Here is an 18,834-nt window from a genome sequence, read left to right as displayed (position 1 = left end):
GCATACGTCGAGAGAGACGACAATGACTGGAATGGTCAATGATGACGAAGAAACGAGCTCGTCGGTGATCATTTATTTGTTTATTTTGGAATTTATTCGATTCTCTTTAGCAACCTCCATTCCCAGGTGGTATGGTCTGTTGTACGATACTTATGACATGAATGATATTGAGATAGTATTTATGCAGTGAACATTTGAACTGAGAAGATTTGATTTCTCTCATATCGTATCGCATGTGCATTCACAGTGATGGTGATGATGATTGCTCTCTTGGGTGGTGTTGATGTTGCCTCGTGAACATGTACTGCTATGTCATAACAGATCATGTAGCTACGCTTTGAAGTTGATGGGTGATCAGATCAAGATTTTGGTCTCCATGTCAGGCTGACATTGATACACGGCCAAAGAAGGAAGCAGAGTGTGTACTAATTTGAGAATCAGGATTGAGACAAAAACAAGGTAAGACATGTGGCTGATAGGACGGCTATAGGCTGAAGCTGTGAGTGGTGGGTGTCAGACTGAGATGATGGCTTGTCTAAGACATGTCTTGCCAATGCGCGGCGCTGGGACAGCACGGGATGCGGAGAGGGATGGATGGTAGGATGGGAGGACATGACCAGAGCTGCAGTTAGTCTGTAGGACTACAGCAGTGCTATGTCGATCTGATAGATCGATATTGGTAGGCCTCATGTCTATCCCGATAGTATATACACTTTCTGAATCGAGCTATCTTTGTTTGTGCCACCATCATGGCTGAAAACCCATGGGGAATCCTTGGCCCTGCATCGATCGAGTCTCGAAACATTAGAGTGTGTCCTGTAATTGCCGTACTTTACATTGCATGGCATTGCAGGGCGTTGAGTTGAAGTGATGGTCACCCTCTTCACTTCTCTCATGAATGGATCACTGGGTTGATATCACTGCCTCAATACTCAGATGAGATATGATACTGAGCATGTTGACAGCGGTTAACGGAAACTAACAATGCCGTGCCCGCCCTGCCGTCCGTCCGGTGCCAAAGTCTGATATTATCCGTATCCCAATCAGGGTGCCCTTTCAACAGCCGATTCCCCCATCTTTGAAACGTTTTTTCTCAAAATCATATCATGTTCATGACCTCATTCTCGCCCTTTTTCGTCTCTACTGTTACCGTTTCATCAACATCTTACAACAACGAATCGATCAAATGCGATGTGATACGCACGGTTCATCGTCATCCATGCGGGCCCCGACCCAACCAGGCCGCATTTATAGGCCGCATATCTCAGTGACAAGGCCCAATAGGAACGAAAAGGCTTGTTGCTCGGTAAAGTTGGGCATCAACGGTAGCTCAGGTAAGATTCTTCGTCACGAGGGCGTCTAATGTGAGAGGCGACGCAATGGGAAAAGAGACAACAGCGGAACATGGCAAGATGTCTGAAGTAGTTAGTCGATGTAGTCTCTAATGGGCCACGCTTATCAGGCAAATACACACATACACATACACAAAGCTTCTTTCTATGCGACAGTGTGCTGCAATATGTACAACCAACTACAGAAGGAAAATGTGTCTTGTGCTCTATATATCAACTCAATAAATAGCATCTTGGCGAAACACAAGCACACACAAGTTTCCGCAGGTTGTTCTACCCAGTTGTATTGGGGCTTGGGCAACACACATCTAAGACTATATACGAGTGAAATCAATAGTTCATAAGAATGCGACATATCCAATACGCTTACAAACAACATAATCGCCCACTGACAAGTCGGGGCCCTTCCCAGCAGCCCATCGCAAAGTTGCGTCCTCCTCTTCCTCGACAAAATTGACTTACACAGCATCAGATCGCGGAGGTGCACCTCCTTGGTACAGTCGCACATGGCTGACTCCTCCGCACTACTTGCGGCTGCCCTCGCCCGGAGGGTCGTACTTTTCCTTCCAGATCCTAATGCACAATGTTTGAGTCAGTGTTTTTGGTCCCATTTTACAGATCGTACGTTGCATGAGTTTAGATCTCAACGCCAATTGATAGACCGCCACCCGTCGCACCAGCTTCTGTGGCCCCCTGAGCAGCGCGAAGTGGACGAGAACCTATCGAGCCGACAGACCGCCACAAAGCATTTGTTGTAGAAAGAGAGGTGCAGTGCAGATGGAGGTGCTGGGCCGTTGAAGCCGTGTGGATGTTTTTGAACGTACCAAGAGTTCCCTAGTGTCTTGTTGCCGGACTTCTCGGCCAGTCGATAATACCGGGCTGCTGCGAACTGTACAGGATATCAGCCTCATATGATAAGTCATACTTTGTATGTGGGGGATGAGGGCTTCTGTCGGTCCAAGAAACCTCTGAGAGGTGTATTTGGACTGCTGGAGCAAGCAGTCATGCCTGAATTTGTATGCACGATGTTGGGCGGCGAAAGTTTCTCGGGCGAATCAAGTAAGCCAGTCTCACCGAGAATCACTCTTTCTCGGATTAGAAGACTTTTGGCACGACTCATGTACAGACATGTTCATGAACCGACTAGACAGGATAAGGTGAATAGATGGCTGATGGTGCAACGTACCTTGTCTTTCTTACACCCGAAGCCTTCAACGTAGCACCAAGCAATCTCGTTCATGGCATCTATCGCATTGCGTTAGAGTCAGTCTGTTCGTGCCTAGTACTGTATGTACAACGTACCAGTGTCTCCTAGGTTCGCTGCAGTCTCATAATACTACATTGCAAGCCAATGGTCAGCTTCCAATGCCACTCTCGCGATGGATGAGAGTTGAACCTACCTGTTTGGCGGCATAGGCGTCTTTGTTGATACCCCAACCATGTCTGAAGCAGTTTGCCAGCTCAAAGATGGCCAGAACAAGCTCTCCCTTGGCAGCTCCGCCCTTCTTCATGCCGGCCTGGAGAGCCATTTGCTCAATGGAGGCGGAATTGGAGGCTGCAGCCGATAGATACTTGACAGCGCCTTCTGGATCTGGTGCGCAACCCCATCCGTGTCTGTACAAGATAAGACTGCGTTAGTTTCAAGGTGTTTTATTGTATTTGCTTCATTCAACATGTGGTGATAATGGGTCGATGCTTAGGGGCGTCGCAGCAGGGTTTTGAGTTTTGGGCGTTTCGCAATGCTTCAAGCCCTGTAGACGACGAACCCAAACACTCTACCCGAGACATTGGAAACTTCTCTTGTGCACAGTTCTCACCTTAAAGCAAGACCGTAGAGGACTTGACTCAATGGATTATTGGCGCCTTGAGGATCAGCCAGCCGCCCAAACATGCGCGTCGACAACTCCAGGTTGCCTGCCTCGTGAAGACGAATAGCCTCTTGGATATCCTCATCGATCTTTTGCAACGAAACCTCCCGCCCTTCGCTCCTGCCGCTGTCCGAGGGGGTCCCTGGCCGGCTGGCGGTCCTGACGCGGTTGTTCTGGCCCGCTAACATAGTCGCGCGCTTCTCCCATTGCAGCTCGTCTGGGCCGTCACTCGACGTGACGATATCTGGTAGGTTCTCGGGGACATTCTCGGACGACGGAGGAGCACGGCTTAGGTGTAGACGGTGCGACAGACGACGGGCGCCGCTCTCCTTCTTTGTCTGGCTCGATTCAGACCCGGATCGTGAACGGCCGGAGCGAAAGACGTCAAGAGATCGGCGGGGCTTTTCTTTTCCTTTGGGGTCTTGGGCTGCGAGGTACAGGTTGTCGACGGACTTCATAGACGGTGGGTAGATGCGCTCCTGGGTCGAGGTGTCGGAGCGGATGATTGTAAACTCGGGAGCTGCCAGACGGTCGATTGTCTCATTCTGAGCAGGTTGACCTGTTGAAAGGTCGTCCTTCTTCTTGAGAATATCGCGTATACCCATCTTTGCAATTTATTCTGTATTGTATATATGGAGATGGACAGGAAGACATGTATGTACTTGGCTCTGGCTTCATGGCCAACCGTGCGACCTAGGTAGTTAGCGGAACGAACAGGTGAGCTCCTTCACCATGAAGAATGGTACAGGGTAAGTCATGTATGCACACAGAGTACACGGCCCTGGTGCTGACAGTAGGCTGTGAATGAGGCAGGGCAAAGCCTCCGCCAAGGTAGTTTCGGGACTCTCATCTAAGCCTCGTCCTTCTGAGCCTCGTATAGGGGGTTTAGAGCGATGTTGGTGATGAACTAATCCATCAGCTAGAGTTGGTTCCTTTGTTCTCTGGAGCAGGATTAGAGACACCAAGTTCTTTGACATACAAGTCATTGACTGACTTCTTGACTCAAGACGATAGAAAAAGAAGAGACCAATTCAAGGTCGACTCAGCGTGCTCCTTACTTGACGTCTTTGTTCTGGTGTTTAGATGCGCTCGTCGTTTTCAGATCATTGATAGGTATGGTGGCACTTTCACTGAATACTAACCTACCTGGGTATCAAGTCAACTGGACCAGGGGTCCATGGCTTAGGCCAGTTAATCAGCACCTGGAGCGCTGCTCTTCTCTTTTGCATATGACCTGCATATATTTTAAACAATAGCAAGCATAAGAACATGTCCAGCACTATCAATGCGAGATTAAGGTTGCGTTTATGCCCTACTTTCTATGACTCTCGATACAAGGCAACCCTTTTTTTTACAACGTTGTATAAACCATTAAATGTCCAGCACTATCAAGTTCATCAAAGCCTTTTGGCTTTGCAATCAATCAAGCTTTCAACAAAACTCTATATCAAAATAAAATCTCTGCAGAATCGCGACAATGGCGCACTTCTTCTTCATCCTCACAGTCACCGAAGCAGATCATAAAAAAGACTAACAACCCACCATGTCAGGTTCTTCTTGGGCTTTGTTGCCGCCCGAGCTTCGGCTACAAATACTGAAGGAAGTCTCACGCCAGAAGGGTTCCGGCTCCTGCGCGGCTGTCTGCTCAGAATGGAAGGCATTCCTTGAGCCGTAGAATTTCCACCGACTAGATCTACGAGTATCATGCCTGGAGCAGCTTGGCCACATGACCACTCGAACCGCAGGTCTTGTTCATCAAATTCGGCTGAACATTGAGCTACCACGATACTCATGTCGCTCATGTCGGTTCCCTACATCAGAATTGCGTAGTTCGCGGCATAGCGCCATCTTCAGAAGCGCCACGCAGAAACTGTTTACTGGCTTAAGTGCTTGGAAACCGACAGGTTGCCTCGCGTTAGAGCTCAGCACCTTCTCACCTAGCGACCCGGAGCACTGGTTCAAAAAATATTGCATTGGACTAGACGTTCAACCCGATGGAGAATCTGAGCAGCAAGAGGATCCTGCTGGATGGCATGACCCAAAACATGGCTGGGTTGATGGCCGGCAGGTGGAGAGTCTCTCTGCATCAGGTTTGTCAGCTCTCTTCGAGCCGCTGTGCTACAGTCTCCCGGAGAGTCTCCCGGAGGTCCACGCAGTGACGCGGCTTGTTATACGTCGAGAATGTCGACGGCAGATTATACCGTCAGTTCTGAGGTTATTGCTACAGAAACTTCCTCGGCTACAGACTATTGTCTACGAACCATGGCGCGGCACCTTTAAGAGTGCGTGTGATAGGGGTAAGTTGAGGTACCAACTGTTTAATCGACGATCTAATCATTTATTTGCAGAGTTTGCATCCATGGTTCTAGACGCTCTGCCGAGTCATGTTGAAAAACTCTCGATCTTTGAGGATCCCAATTCTGAGCTTGTGTCAGCGATGAGCCGCAATTTGTGGTTCCAACGATTTACCAATGATGATATGACGACAGGTGCCGAGCTGGCCAGAGCCCTGGTCTTGAGGAGCTGTGACCTCAAACATCTCTCAATTTCCTTCCTAGTTGATGCCCGACAATTTCTGGACTCTTTGCTGTCAACTCATTGCTGCCACAAATTACAATCGCTCACACTCACGGCATCCGTTCTCAAAAGGGAGTCCCAAAGTTGGCAAATTGCTTCTTTCTTAGGAGAAGCGAGCTTGTTCCCGCAAAAGATGAAGCAGCTCGAACGATTGATACTTTGGAACAGTGAACCAGGAGAGGCGTATGCAGTCACCTATCACAGGGACAGATCAAACCGGCGAGCTACTCTGACGAGGCGCGGAACATGGCATTTTGAGCTAAATCACGAAGTGATAGAATCCTGGACGAATGTCGACCCTGATTTAGTCCTCCAAACCGAACACGAGCTGATACAAGCAGTCGTTAAACACAGGGGTGATGCCATCTACCACTTAGGTTTGCCAGGTGAGATTATCGATCCGATTTCTGCTCGGTAGCTACGACAGGAAGCACTCTTGGAAGACTGGTGAAGGGTCACCTTGTTCATGTGCCTGCTCACCATCTGCTCAGATTAAAGCAGCAATAGCTCAGACTTCACGCTAAGAACAGATTGGGGCCAGCTGTCGTGTATGACAGGTATTAAGCTAACTGTGATCTTTGTTTTGTCCGGAAGCGTCACAAGGATTAGTAGTGACTGTACGTACATATAGTCCTTTGAAAAACCTCGATCTAATTAATATGTTGAGTTTTTAATCTGTACGGATTCTTTGATTAAAATCTCGGAGAAAATAAAAATGGTTGGGCTTCGGCTTAGAGGCCTAAAAAATGAAATAAGAAACTTACATGTAGTCCTAATGCTTTCCATGACATGATGTATTGTCGTTGATCATTTTATGTAGAATATAGCAGCATTCCTCATGAGTAGTGCACTATCTTGATAACTCCACTCGAAACTACCATACAGCCACTGTAGCGTGGCAACCATATTCTCTTTTCTGCTGTTAACATTGACTTTTATCATCCAAATAAGTCAGGTTAGTATCTGAAGTTGACAATCCCTCGATCACTGCTTTGTCCACCTGAAGGGCATTCCTTGTGAAAGACAAATTCTGACCTTCCTGTCTCGTAGCAGAAAAGTTGACCTCCATGCTTCAAGAGAAATGGTTTAAGAGCATAACTGACTTACTAATTTCGTCTTATTCAGAATAGTTTTTCTGATACTGAGGTCTATCTATCAAATAGTTCGAGGAGGCCATGGTGTCCACGCGTGATGTTCAATACAAAACTCTTTCATTTACAACCTAATCTATCTTAAGGACTGCTTTGCGATACAGAGGCTATGTTCATCTCTGTGTTTCTTTTTCTTCTTCTTTTTTTTCTGTTTCATCGCCTTTTTTTTCCCTTTGTCTCCCTTTTCTTATTCCCCTGCTTTGTTCTTCTTACGTTCATGGTATGGCGCAGCCAAAACCTTGTAAGACGCCGATAAGTCACGGGTATCTCAGGCGCATTTACCAAAACCCATCCATGCTCCAGACGCCGGATAATGAAACATGCTGAAAGCCAAACCGGCGCATCTGCTGGCAGCAGACGCAGCAACTTGACTTGGATCTAGATCGATAGGAAATCCTTCTGTTCTTCAAAGTCGGAAAGATCCGAATCTGCGTCGATGAACTCGGCAACTTCATCTGAATCAACATCATCAGAATCTGCAGCTTCGTCATCACTGGAAACATCTCCAAGAGGCTCGCCGTCGGCGTTGGTTCTGTTTCGAAGGACGCTTGCCCTCTCACGATGCGGGAGTTTACATCCCTTGATTTTACATCGGCCGGTATTGCTAAAGTCAGGACACTCAAAAACGTGACGCTCAGTACAACCTGCCCCTTTCTCGCAGTAGCCGTTGAAGCCAAAGCTTCGGCATACTAGAGCAGCCGGGGGCGCTCTGGAGTGGGTATAAGGACAATCATCCTTGGCACAATGGCCTTTGGCGAAATGCAAGCAGTTGGGGGTGCGCTCGGGAGTCATGTCATGGGAAAGATCACAGAGCTCGCCGTTAACACATTGTCCGTCTTTCAGGATATTCTTACAGAGAGCAACCTTGCTGGGGTCATGAATGTAGCGGCACCGAGGGCCTTTTGTGCATGAACCTGGCAGAAATTATATGTTAGTTTTATCCCATGGCCACGAGGCCGGTTCGGATGATGGAGGCGTGGACCACTCCAGTCATAGAAAGAGGAAATACCAGTCGTTGAGAAGATTTTACAAAGTTGATCAATCTTCTTGACCGCGCCCGATCGCCTAGAGACTGTCAGCAACTTCGCCCCACCGAGGGACGTTACGTACCGCTGGTCGTTAACAATGCGACTGGCCACTAGGTTGCCTGTCTTTGTCCGGTAAAACCTGACTCCAGCGACAGTGGCAGTCTTGGGAGTTCGAGAGGATGATGAGTTGGGAGCATCTGCGACTGGTAAGGTACAAAGTTCGACACCATCTGGGACTTTGCACATACCAGGAATTTTGACAAGCTTCTTTCCGCCATCCATAACGCGAAATTGGACACCTTGAACTGTGAGCTCGTTTTGACCTGCGGGGTTAGTCTGCGCGCTTGAGGCGCCGGCTTGACTTTTCAAGAATTCGTTGAACTGCGTCTTCTCGCGCTGACGGTATCCATTAATCTTATTCTGGTGCGTTTGCTCAATGGCTTTCGCTCGGTTCTGCGTATCTCTTTCGTAAACATTTGCGTTGATGAGCTGACGGTGGCGATCGTTCCTGGAAACCCAGCCTGGTGGTGTCTCGGCACCGCTGCTGGCAGATCGAGATGCATTCGAGCTATCGGCATTCAAATGGAGCGTTTTGTGCTGATGCGCAGCGGGCGGTCGCCCAATTCTATTGTGGCGAGCCGGATATGGCGAGCTTGCATGTCGATACGAATTGTCTAGGTGGGCGTTAGCGGTGCTCCTGCGCTGGAGCTCGAATCCCAACATACGGCGATGGTGGGCAGGATGCAAGTTTGGCGGAGCCCGTGGACCTGTTTGCCCATTCTTGTGGCGATTAATCTGGCCTTGGAAATCGTCAGTAAAATGTGTTTTGTTGTAGAACGTAGGGCACAAACCTGCGAGTTGACCGATACGGGCCAAAAGCTCTCTTTCTTCTTCTGACATAGTTGCTGTAGTACCGATGAGTTTCTTTGACAGTATGTGGTTTTTAGTTGTAGAGATAACTATAGGTGGCGGGGGATCGGAGGTGTGAGGTTTGGAGGTTTACAAATGCGACTGCATCGAGGTTGAACAAAGCGGGCGGCGGGGGGTGCATCATCAGAATGTAAACCTTAGTCATCTTTACTCGCGAATGTCATTGGTTCACTGGTCCAACTAGGTATGCTCAACACCTTCAATGCCATCGCAAGGCTGAAGCTTTTTCGTTAATCATCCACCTTGTAACTTTATTTCAATACGTCTTCGCCATACATTCTTGTCGAAAGACTTCCGTGACGCGTCGCAAAATTTCCATCTCTCTACCAATCATATTTTCCGATCACCAACAAACCCACGTAAATATACATCAGCCGACCGCGACTCGAATCGAGATGGGATCTTCAGCTTCATGGGATCTTCTGGATCCCGAAGAAGAGGCCGAGCTTCACAAGTCTCGTCTTCTTAATGTAGAGGAGAAACCGTTTAAGCGAATCACAAAGCGCCTGAACACTATATCACAACTTTTACTATCCCCCGAAGTCGCTGCCAACCCCCCCGAAGATCTGAAGCATAAGCTCAGGGAGCTGAAGGGCGAGGTGAACCTCGACTTCGATGCTTTCAACAGCAGCATCACGCGTATGCAATTCCTTCACAATGCCAATGCCCTAGAACGCGAACGCTACAAAGCCGACCAGCACCGCATTCTCGACGACTGCAACAGTGTCCGAGAGAACAACATCCAACTGAGAGACCAGCTCGAGGCTGCACAAGCCACCCTTGCGCAGCGCAAAAAGTTCGACGAGCTAGCAGAGAAGATCACATCGAATCGCTTGCTTAGACCGCGCGAAGACCAGATTACCAACTTGGCCAAGCTTGAGGAAGAATGTCGAGAACTCGAACGGGAAAGTGAAACATACAGCGAGACTTGGAGAGAACGACGAGAACAATTTAACAGAATTATGGAAGAAGGCATGCTTCTACGACGACAAATTCGCGACGAGAAGGAAGAGGTTGACCGCAGAGAGGGTATGAATGAGGGTGCTGATGACGATGCCGAGGTGGACAAAGTCGGACAGACGCCTAGAAACGAACCCAGCGGCAACGCGACGCCTCACCCGGACGGAGACAGCCAGATGAAGACCGAAGTTGATGCTGGCACACCTAATCCAGAGGCTCTCAATGGCGGAAGAACACCAATGAGGGATACCCCAGGCCCAGACACGCTCAAGCCGCAACACAACCGCGTCGGCTCCAGGGGAGATAGCCAGGCACCGAGCCGAGACGCTTCACCAATGCCACCAAATGACGAACGCAAGGCGGAGTCTGGAGACGATGTTGACATGGACGACTCTGAGAGTCGAGTTCACGAAGATGGAGGAGCAACACCTCAGGTGACTGTTGAGCCACCCGAAGAAGGCGAGGACAAGATGGAAGTGGATAATTAGTCTTTGGTATTGGTTACCAGCATGGAACCTTTCGTGTCCGCCTCCTGTAATTAATACTTTTCAAGATACCCTCAAGTATATCTGATTTTGTTCTCCTTTCGATCTCATGCAACACAATGGTAGATGGACGGAGACGAGACCCGTCAAGATGCTTGGTATCGACTCTCAAGTGTGCAAAGGCCCAGAAGCGATTATTTTGCATCAAGTCTCAAGTAATTAATATCGTAAAGTAACTCTTCCCTTCACCCGCCTTTTCGTATGCTAAATTACGCATCGGTCTGAGTGGCCTTGGCCTTGGCCAGCGTCTCCTTGGCCTGCTGCACCTGCTCCTCCGGCACATTGAGCTGGTCGCTTACAGCGAGCTGCTCCTCTAGCTTCTCGATAGCGAGGGCAATCTTTTCTCGCAGGGGTCCGAAAACGCCCTTTGTCTGCTCGAGGGCGGTTTGCTAGAGAACGTCAATGGTTAGCAGTGACGCTCGATTTGAGGTGATTGATGGGCTTGTAGACTGACCTGCTGCTTGAGTATGTACGGGGCGTTCTCATCACTGTCGCCGACGCCGCTGTCAATCTTCTTCTTCAAGGCTTCAATGCTGGCTTCCTCCTGTTCGAGCTCCTTGTAGTACGAAGCTTCCTCCTTGAGAAGGCGGTTGACGGAGCCTGTAGCAATGGCGAGTTGTGAAGGCGGCGGCATGATGAAATAGATTGGTGTGGTTTGATGTAGAGTGAATGTTGTGTCTGTAGACAAAAGGCTTTGTTAAATCTTGATTGACGTTCTTAGGCAGCAAGAACGGTTAATCGGGTGCCTGTTACGTTATTTGATGCCTGGAATAGGTACTTATTGATAGGGAGCAAATGAGATCATGTCCATTCGACGTGGGGTCGAATGGCGGGGCTATTCCTGTCATCTCTCTCTACACGCCTAAACGCGAACAAGATCACATGCAACATAAAACGTCAATCCACGGTATCAGGCAAAGTGAGAGTTACTATATATAAGTTTGGATTGCTCTTTCAACAACTATATTCAGCTACTAATGCTGTTGTCCAACAAGACTCATCATAAAACAGAAAGTAGAGGCAAATCGACCTCCGCCTTTTTTCACGTATAACCACGATCCATCCAACCAAGTAAGCCATGGTATATCCCTAAACGCCTACAACACCATCTGGGCGACCCTCGAGTTGATGGCCCTAGAATGCTGGAATTCAATACTTTACACGACCAAACATATCCGCCCATCCAAGTCTTCATAACGATGCAGCTAGGAAATGAATGCTCGTGTCGAATCAAGCCGAAACGGCAACCGCGGGGGTGACAGCAGCAGCATGCTCAGGCTCATCGGAGACGTCATTGTCTTGTGACATCTCACCACCAGCCTCCCTTTCAGCCCAGGCGCCCCAAAGTCCACGCTTGGCGCGTATCCGGATGTCGTCGCCCAAGCCGGAACTCTGCTCGACCTTGATGGCGTCCTTTGTGGCAAGAACCAGGCACTCGAAGAACATCTTGGTGGCGTCAGCCTTGGTAGCCTCTTGTCGAGGGCAAAGGTCCTGGAAGAGAACTGCTCTCTCGTTTCGTTTGCCAGGGCTGTCAGCAGCATCATCACCAAACCGGTCTCGGAGCTGGTGAACAACGTGCTTTGTGCCGAGCGAAACTGGACCACTCTCAGCCGGGTGGACAAGAGCAATGGTTGTATCTTCAAAGCCAGGCATCATGGTGGCCCCTTCGTCGTCATCCATTTCATCCTCAGCAGGGATCTCATGACGACTTTCATCGGGAGGGAGGCTCATGTCACCAAAGCCACCCTCAAAACCGAGTCCATTATCTGATCCAATATCGAGCATGCGAGGAGATTTGTTTGCTCCGTGGTCGCTTTCAACATCGGCGATTCCGCTGTCTCGCTTACGCTTGAGATCGTTCATGCCACGAGCAGTGTCAAGCGAAAGAATGCCGCGCAATTCGGGGGCCCAGTTCGTGCTTCGTTTGTCGCCCATGATAGAGGAGACAAATCCACCACTCTTTTGCATATCCATAAGAGCCAGAAGGAAAGGATCACGGGGAAGGAACCCAGCCTCCTTGATAATGTTGTCACGGTTCGCCTGTTGTTGCTTGATATGATTACTCGAAAGGGCAATCTCTTCGTCAGGAGTAAGAATTTTTTGCTTCTTGGCGCGCTGCGCAGGTCGTCGAACAATTTGATCGTCCTCATTTTCGGGTTCATACAGATCAGCCATCTGATATCTTGAATGGTCCTCCTCCAGTTGTGCGGCCCGATCTTCGTCAATGTCGGAGAGCGGTGATTCGGAGATTCGAGGGGGAGGGTATTCGGGACCTGCGATGCCAGGCATCTGAGAGACATCGTCTGGGTTGAAGTCAAGTTCCATGCCTTCCATTACGACATCCTCGCCGCCGTCATGAATAATAACATCGTCCCTAGGAAGGTCGAGGGTCATGGCACGATCTTGGTCATCTTTCTGAGGAAAGTCAAGTTCCGAATCGTTAATATCGGGACCTGCTGCTGTACGGTCCTCTCGTCGACCTCCTTCAGGCTCCAGTCCTGTCTCTTCAAGTCCGAGATCGTCAAGACCAAAATCCAATTCCAGATCGATGTTACCCAATGGAGCCATCATGTCGTCATCCATTGCCATGCCATCGTTGAGAAACTGGCTGTTGTCGTAATCTTCTTGCAAGTTAATGTCTCGCTGACTGACGCGACTTTTTCGGCCAATTGGTGCGGTAGCAACATCTTCAACTTGGGACAAAAGCCAATTCGGGTCTGGTGGGGGTGGTAGTTCAAAATTGTCGTAAGGAGTGATCTTATCAGGAAGTGTCAAAGCTTCTCGGTTGGGGATCTGGAGGTTGACGGCCATATCGTTATTTCCCGAAGATCGGAAAGCCTGAACAAGTTAGCAAACACGACTATGCGACGCGTTAGGGTGGAAGACCAACCATCTTGATCTTCATCATAGCCTCATTACAATCATCCAAAAGGTAACGCGTCTTTCGTTGGTAGATGCGCACTACACCAAGGAGTAGCTGACTGCTCAGACGCAGGGCCATGGGCGCCTGGTTAGGCATAATGATGGCCTCTACACTGTCTGCAACATTGGACTGAAGAATATGTGTCTTTGACAGCTTGCGCTCAAGGTTGGCTGAAAGCCAGACGCGGGCAAGCGGCCCGCTCTTTTGGAGCAATGCCTCTGAATAAAACATGATGTCGTCGCGAGATTACGCGATGCACAAAAAAGAAAGTACGGCGATAGCAACAATGAGTCCAAAAAGAATTTACGATCCAGGTACGGAGGATCGGTGTTGGCGAGGTTCTAACAAAGGTGGTGGGTGGTGTGGTAAAAAGGAAGGAACAGAGCTAGGCGGACAACACCACGGCCGGGGCGCGTCGGGTAAACAAGCTCGGTGGCAGGATAGCTCTACGCGCAAGAGCAGCGTCGCGAGCACCCCAGAAGCATGAAGCAATGCGAGAGTATCGCGCAAAGTGGTAATTATGAATCAGCGACCAAATTTGAAGCGATAGCGACGGTTTCGGAGAGCAAGGCGAGGTGATAAGGCGTGTGCGCGGGCGGGATTATCGCGACGTAAGGCAGTCAAGGTATTTTATTAGAAGGGAAAATGGGACCTGGACCTTGAAGAGGGGGGAGGCCTTGAGTCGTCTCCAACGGTAAATGGCGTGGCTGGGGGCTGGTCTGTGGCAGTAGGAAAGCCTGGCCAAGGGCGGCCGGAGGATGGTTTATCCGCCATATACGTTTTTTTAATTGGTGGAATGGGATCATCGGCTAGCCAGGTCGCCCGACCAACATCCCACCAAAAATTGTGGGTGATGACGGATCGTGTTAATTGAACAAACGCTCGGAACCAGGGACTGAGGTCATTACATATATCGTGAGCGAATGTAATGGCTTCAACGGGGCTTGACGAGTCTTGACAATAAAGGGTTATCATAGACTTCTAATTTCTCATCAAGATTGTATAATGTATTTGTTGCATCTCATCTTCTGAATTATCAATCTAATCTGCGATGCTTACATACCTACTAGGTACAGTACCCATGTCCTTAAGAGGTGGTAAGTTGCATTAGACATGAAGGGTCTTCACGTTGATCGTCCGCACTTCAGCCATTAGAACTATACATAGTACATAGTGAAACCCGATACCATAAAGACTTGTTCCACGGTAGACGATTGCGACATAGCCGGATATCTCAAACGTGGTTTTATAATGTGGCTTAAACTGTCCATGCCAAACCTCTAAACACCTGCAGCAAAAGCAATTGGCTTGGACCTGACTGCTCATTCTTGGAGCCAATCTTGACTCGTCCGCCAAGCCATCTTCATGTCACTGGCTAATAAGCCTCTCTAGGTTGATGCAAGCCCCTGGCAGCCTTGCCGGACCTTGAACAGTACTAGCTTCGACCCGCTCCCTGGAGGGCAGGACAAGACACCTGGACATCTCAGGACGACTTTACATAATTCCGGGTCTTCCAACGTGCCATCACGTTTATTTGTGTCCTTGCTGGCCTCTTTTTATTCTTCTTCTCGCCTTGTCGCGTTTACTTATGTTTAGATCCTTCCTTCGACGGTGCTGAAGCGGTTCCTTTTCTTTTAGTGGGATACGAATTGCTAGCCGGATACCCTTTCTTGTGGCAACTCTGGTCCATGCCTTGACGTCGCTCCCTTGTATTCAACTACAGCACAGCGGACCTTTTCTTCCTCTCGTCAGGCTCGCTTCTGAGAATCGAAACTGATCACCAATGCATTCCACGGCCTTTACTCTACAGCTGTAACACCAACGCTCGCGCTCTACTATTGTCGATATGCAGCTGCCATGGGGCGGCCGCGACGGTCCGGGCAATGACACCTTGCTTCCGACATCCAATATCCCATCCATCACCGGACATATAGGCGACAACACCACTTCCAAAGACGGCGACCACTCGCACCGCCCTCGTCACCATGCCCGAACTACTTCTTCTGATGCACGGGTTAGTCTTCAATTTGCGCATCTCTTTCATGCCCAGTTCAACTAACAACTCCACTAGAATGTCGCAGATCATTTCTCCTATATGACCCCAAGCGAAGCTGCAGCGAATCTACGAACGTCCCTTACTCTCGGCCTCACTCCAAACGAGGCCTTGACCAGACTCGGCGATTACGGTCCCAACGAAATTCCTCACGAACCCCCAGAGCCATTGTGGCTGCGATTCATCAAACAGTTCCAAGAGCCCCTTATCCTGCTCCTCCTAGTATCGGCTGGTACCTCACTCCTCCTGGGGAACACAGACGATGCTATCAGCATCACTGTTGCGGTTACCATTGTCGTATCTGTTGGCTTTGTACAAGAGTACCGTTCTGAGAAGTCCATCGAAGCTCTGAACCATCTTGTGCCGAATCATGCCCATCTGGTTCGGGGCCAGGGCAAGGTGTCGCCAACAGGAAAGACTCCAACATGGCCTCCGCGTGTTGATGACGAGGACTCTTCTTTGACTCCCGGATCTGTCACCCCGGTTGGAGATATATTGGATGCGACTTCTTCCAAAGTTATGGCTTCACAGTTGGTTCCCGGCGATCTTGTTCTTTTCACCACTGGCGATCGCATTCCTGCCGATATCCGCGTTACAAAAGCTGCCGATTTGACAATTGATGCATCGAATCTTACCGGTGAGACTGAACCTGTCCGAGTAACGGCTGAAGCACGCAGCCGTGGCTTTGGCGGTTACGGCCTTGACAAGAACGAGCTGCCACGGCCCGCATCCCTTGCCCCAGCCGAGCATGGCGATTCTCACGGAGATGGTATTCACAACATTGCGTACATGGGAACTTTGATCAAGTCCGGTCATGGTCAAGGTATCGTCTTTGCGACTGGAGGACACACGCATTTCGGCACCATCGCTACGAGTGTTTCTGGCACCGAGAGTCCGCGTTCTCCACTTCAATTATCGATGGACGATCTTGGCTCGCAGCTCAGCAAAGCTTCATTCGTAGTGATTGGTCTTATTTCGATCGTTGGATGGCTTCAAGGAAAGAAGCTCTTGGAGATATTCACCATTTCGATTTCGCTTGCTGTTGCTGCTATTCCCGAAGGCCTGCCCATCATTGTCACTGTCACCTTGGCTCTTGGAGTGCATCGCATGGCTAGGCACAATGCGATTGTGCGAAGGATGCCCAAGGTTGAGACGTTGGGATCTGTGAACGTAGTTTGCACTGACAAGACAGGTATGTTAAGTATGGGAATTGCGCGGAAGAAGCTGACAAGAAATACTAGGCACTCTTACTACGAACCATATGACGACCACCCGCATGTGGTATTTTGGAGCCCAAGAACCGGTTGAGGTTGAGTCTGATAATGAAGATGTGGGATCCAGTATGGAATCCAACCAAGCTACTCTGCGTGTTCTCCGCATAGGCAACATTGCCAACGATGCGCGACTTGCTCAAAAGTACACCGAACATGGTCAGGCTGCCACAGCCGTCCTGTCTTCTACCCTTGGCCGCGACCAAGTATCTACTTATACTCGTTGGGTTGGACAGCCGACCGATGTTGCTATGCTTGACCTCCTTGATCGCTTCAAAGAGCACGATGTCAGAACATCTATTGGTCCGCGAGTCAGCGAAACGCCTTTCAGTTCGGAGAGAAAGTGGATGGGTGTTACAATTGGTTCAGAAACAAAGAGCGACAAGGAATATGCGTATATGAAGGGCTCTATCGAAAAGGTATTGGCAGCATGCGACACCTATCTTGAGAAGGACGGAAGGGAGATAGTGCTTGACTCGTCGCGCCGCCAAGAGGCTCTTCAGGCTGCTGAGGCCATGGCTGTCAAGGGCCTGCGGGTGTTGGCATTCGCGAGCGGCCATGTCTCGCGTACAGCGAGAAACAAGTCTACTGCGCGCAGTACTCCTGGTTTTGACCGAAGCGAGAGTCCTTCCTCTCATGCTCCAGAGGATATCTACAAACATCTAACTTTCGCCGGTCTTGTTGGTATGCGCGATCCTCCTCGGCCTGGAGTTGGGCGTTCAATAAGACGTCTGATGCGTGGCGGTGTCAAGGTCATCATGATTACCGGCGATGCTGAAACTACGGCGCTTGCAATTGGAAAACAATTGGGCATGACTATCGCGGCACCTATAGGTCACACAGGCAGTCAGAATTCTGTGAAGCCTGTCCTACGTGGTGATGAGGTTGATAGGATGTCTGAAGCGGATCTAGCACAGGCCATGGAACATACAACGATATTTGCACGAACAAACCCGGACCACAAGCTGAAGATCATTCGGGCCCTACAGTCAAGAGGCGATATCGTTGCCATGACTGGAGATGGTGTCAACGATGCGCCGGCACTCAAGAAAGCCGATATTGGTATCTCTATGGGCCGTCACGGAACTGATGTTGCCAAAGAAGCAGCAGATATGATCCTGACGGATGATGACTTTTCCACAATCCTTCGAGCAATTGAGGAGGGCAAAGGTATCTTCAACAACATCCAGAACTTCCTCACCTTCCAACTCAGCACAAGCGCTGCCAGTTTGGCTCTTGTTTTTATCTGCACCTGCTTCGGCTTCAAGTCCCCCTTGAATGCCATGCAGATTCTGTGGATTAGTAAGTGAAATTACCCCAGCTCTAGTTGTGCATAAACTAACCACCATACAACAGACATCATCATGGATGGTCCTCCTGCTCAGTCTCTAGGCGTCGAAAAGGTTGATCCTGATGTGATGACCAAACCCCCGCGTAGACGAGGAGATCCTGTACTTACGCGAAAGCTTATTCAACGTGTGCTCACATCGGCTGCCATCATTACTGTCGGGACAATGCTCATCTACCGTCGTGAAATGGTGGCCGACGGTCAGGTGACTCGACGAGATACCACCATGACATTTACATGCTTCGTCTTCTTCGACATGTTTAACGCTTTGAGTTGCCGATCTGAGTCCAAGTCGATCCTCCGGGGCGAAGTTGGAGTCTTTTCTAACAACCTGTTTAACTGGGCCGTTGCTCTCAGCATTGCTGGCCAGTTACTTGTCATCTACTTCCCCTGGCTCCAGGAGACCTTCCAGACTGAAGCTCTTGGATTTTTCGATCTTGTTCGGCTTGTTTTTCTATGCAGCACGGTGTTTTGGGCGGACGAGCTGCGAAAATATCTTAAGTACGGGAAACGGCGTTTTGGTAATGGATACAGTCAAGCGGTGTGATGTAAATAAGAGCTTGATACTGTTGGAGATAGTGTATTCAAGGGAGCATATTTTGTATAGTATAAAGCGCCTAAATATTATACACATGACGGATTTGCATAGCAATTGAAGTTCCAGTGGCTCCTAAAATACACGAATGTCAAACGTACTCATGCTGTGCAAATGATCTCGATACATTCATGTGTTTCTTCACTTTATAGATTCGAAGTCTTGTGTATTGCTGATGGTGCAGGGTAACCTTGAAACCTTGTGGTCAATTGCGGGGAGCTCTCCCTGTGGAG

At 49.3% G+C, this 18,834-nt stretch overlaps 8 protein-coding genes across 8 annotated transcripts, besides 1 other annotated feature; 3 read left to right on the top strand and 5 right to left on the bottom strand.

Annotated features, from left to right (window-relative positions):
* Positions 1-1,876: 1,876 nt before the first annotated feature.
* FPSE_04420 (uncharacterized protein) lies at positions 1,877-3,825 on the bottom strand (the record flags this gene model as incomplete). The annotated part of the gene is made up of 6 exons (XM_009257538.1): positions 1,877-1,925; positions 2,177-2,241; positions 2,539-2,597; positions 2,655-2,688; positions 2,753-2,966; positions 3,170-3,825. The coding sequence occupies 6 exons, from the start codon at positions 3,823-3,825 to the stop codon at positions 1,877-1,879; spliced, it is 1,077 nt and encodes a 358-aa protein (XP_009255813.1).
* A 245-nt stretch (positions 3,826-4,070) lies between these two features.
* Positions 4,071-5,022, bottom strand: FPSE_04419 (uncharacterized protein; the record flags this gene model as incomplete). The annotated part of the gene is made up of 2 exons (XM_009257537.1): positions 4,071-4,127; positions 4,756-5,022. 2 exons carry the CDS (start codon positions 5,020-5,022, stop codon positions 4,071-4,073), a joined length of 324 nt encoding a protein of 107 aa, XP_009255812.1.
* Positions 5,023-5,265: 243 nt separating this feature from the next.
* On the top strand, positions 5,266-6,436 carry FPSE_04418 (uncharacterized protein; the record flags this gene model as incomplete). The annotated part of the gene is made up of 4 exons (XM_009257536.1): positions 5,266-5,310; positions 5,466-5,517; positions 5,569-6,183; positions 6,429-6,436. The coding sequence occupies 4 exons, from the start codon at positions 5,266-5,268 to the stop codon at positions 6,434-6,436; spliced, it is 720 nt and encodes a 239-aa protein (XP_009255811.1).
* A 637-nt stretch (positions 6,437-7,073) lies between these two features.
* Positions 7,074-7,159: a repeat region.
* A 167-nt stretch (positions 7,160-7,326) lies between these two features.
* On the bottom strand, positions 7,327-8,876 carry FPSE_04417 (uncharacterized protein; the record flags this gene model as incomplete). Its single annotated transcript, XM_009257535.1, has 5 exons — positions 7,327-7,862; positions 7,958-8,013; positions 8,059-8,650; positions 8,702-8,776; positions 8,828-8,876. 5 exons carry the CDS (start codon positions 8,874-8,876, stop codon positions 7,327-7,329), a joined length of 1,308 nt encoding a protein of 435 aa, XP_009255810.1.
* Positions 8,877-9,301: 425 nt separating this feature from the next.
* FPSE_04416 (uncharacterized protein) lies at positions 9,302-10,354 on the top strand (the record flags this gene model as incomplete). The annotated part of the gene is made up of 1 exon (XM_009257534.1): positions 9,302-10,354. The coding sequence occupies one exon, from the start codon at positions 9,302-9,304 to the stop codon at positions 10,352-10,354; it is 1,053 nt and encodes a 350-aa protein (XP_009255809.1).
* Positions 10,355-10,620: 266 nt separating this feature from the next.
* FPSE_04415 (uncharacterized protein) lies at positions 10,621-11,045 on the bottom strand (the record flags this gene model as incomplete). The annotated part of the gene is made up of 2 exons (XM_009257533.1): positions 10,621-10,800; positions 10,866-11,045. The coding sequence occupies 2 exons, from the start codon at positions 11,043-11,045 to the stop codon at positions 10,621-10,623; spliced, it is 360 nt and encodes a 119-aa protein (XP_009255808.1).
* A 596-nt stretch (positions 11,046-11,641) lies between these two features.
* Positions 11,642-13,565, bottom strand: FPSE_04414 (uncharacterized protein; the record flags this gene model as incomplete). The annotated part of the gene is made up of 2 exons (XM_009257532.1): positions 11,642-13,249; positions 13,302-13,565. 2 exons carry the CDS (start codon positions 13,563-13,565, stop codon positions 11,642-11,644), a joined length of 1,872 nt encoding a protein of 623 aa, XP_009255807.1.
* Positions 13,566-15,180: 1,615 nt separating this feature from the next.
* FPSE_04413 (uncharacterized protein) lies at positions 15,181-18,553 on the top strand (the record flags this gene model as incomplete). Its single annotated transcript, XM_009257531.1, has 4 exons — positions 15,181-15,348; positions 15,406-16,579; positions 16,629-17,960; positions 18,015-18,553. 4 exons carry the CDS (start codon positions 15,181-15,183, stop codon positions 18,551-18,553), a joined length of 3,213 nt encoding a protein of 1,070 aa, XP_009255806.1.
* Between the last annotated feature and the right edge of the window lie 281 nt (positions 18,554-18,834).

The sequence above is a fragment of the Fusarium pseudograminearum genome, chromosome 1 (assembly GCF_000303195.2).
Source record: "Fusarium pseudograminearum CS3096 chromosome 1, whole genome shotgun sequence".
NCBI lineage: Eukaryota > Fungi > Ascomycota > Sordariomycetes > Hypocreales > Nectriaceae > Fusarium > Fusarium pseudograminearum.
The sequence above is the reverse complement of the archived record's forward strand: the minus strand, read 5'-3'. Positions and strand labels throughout refer to the sequence as shown.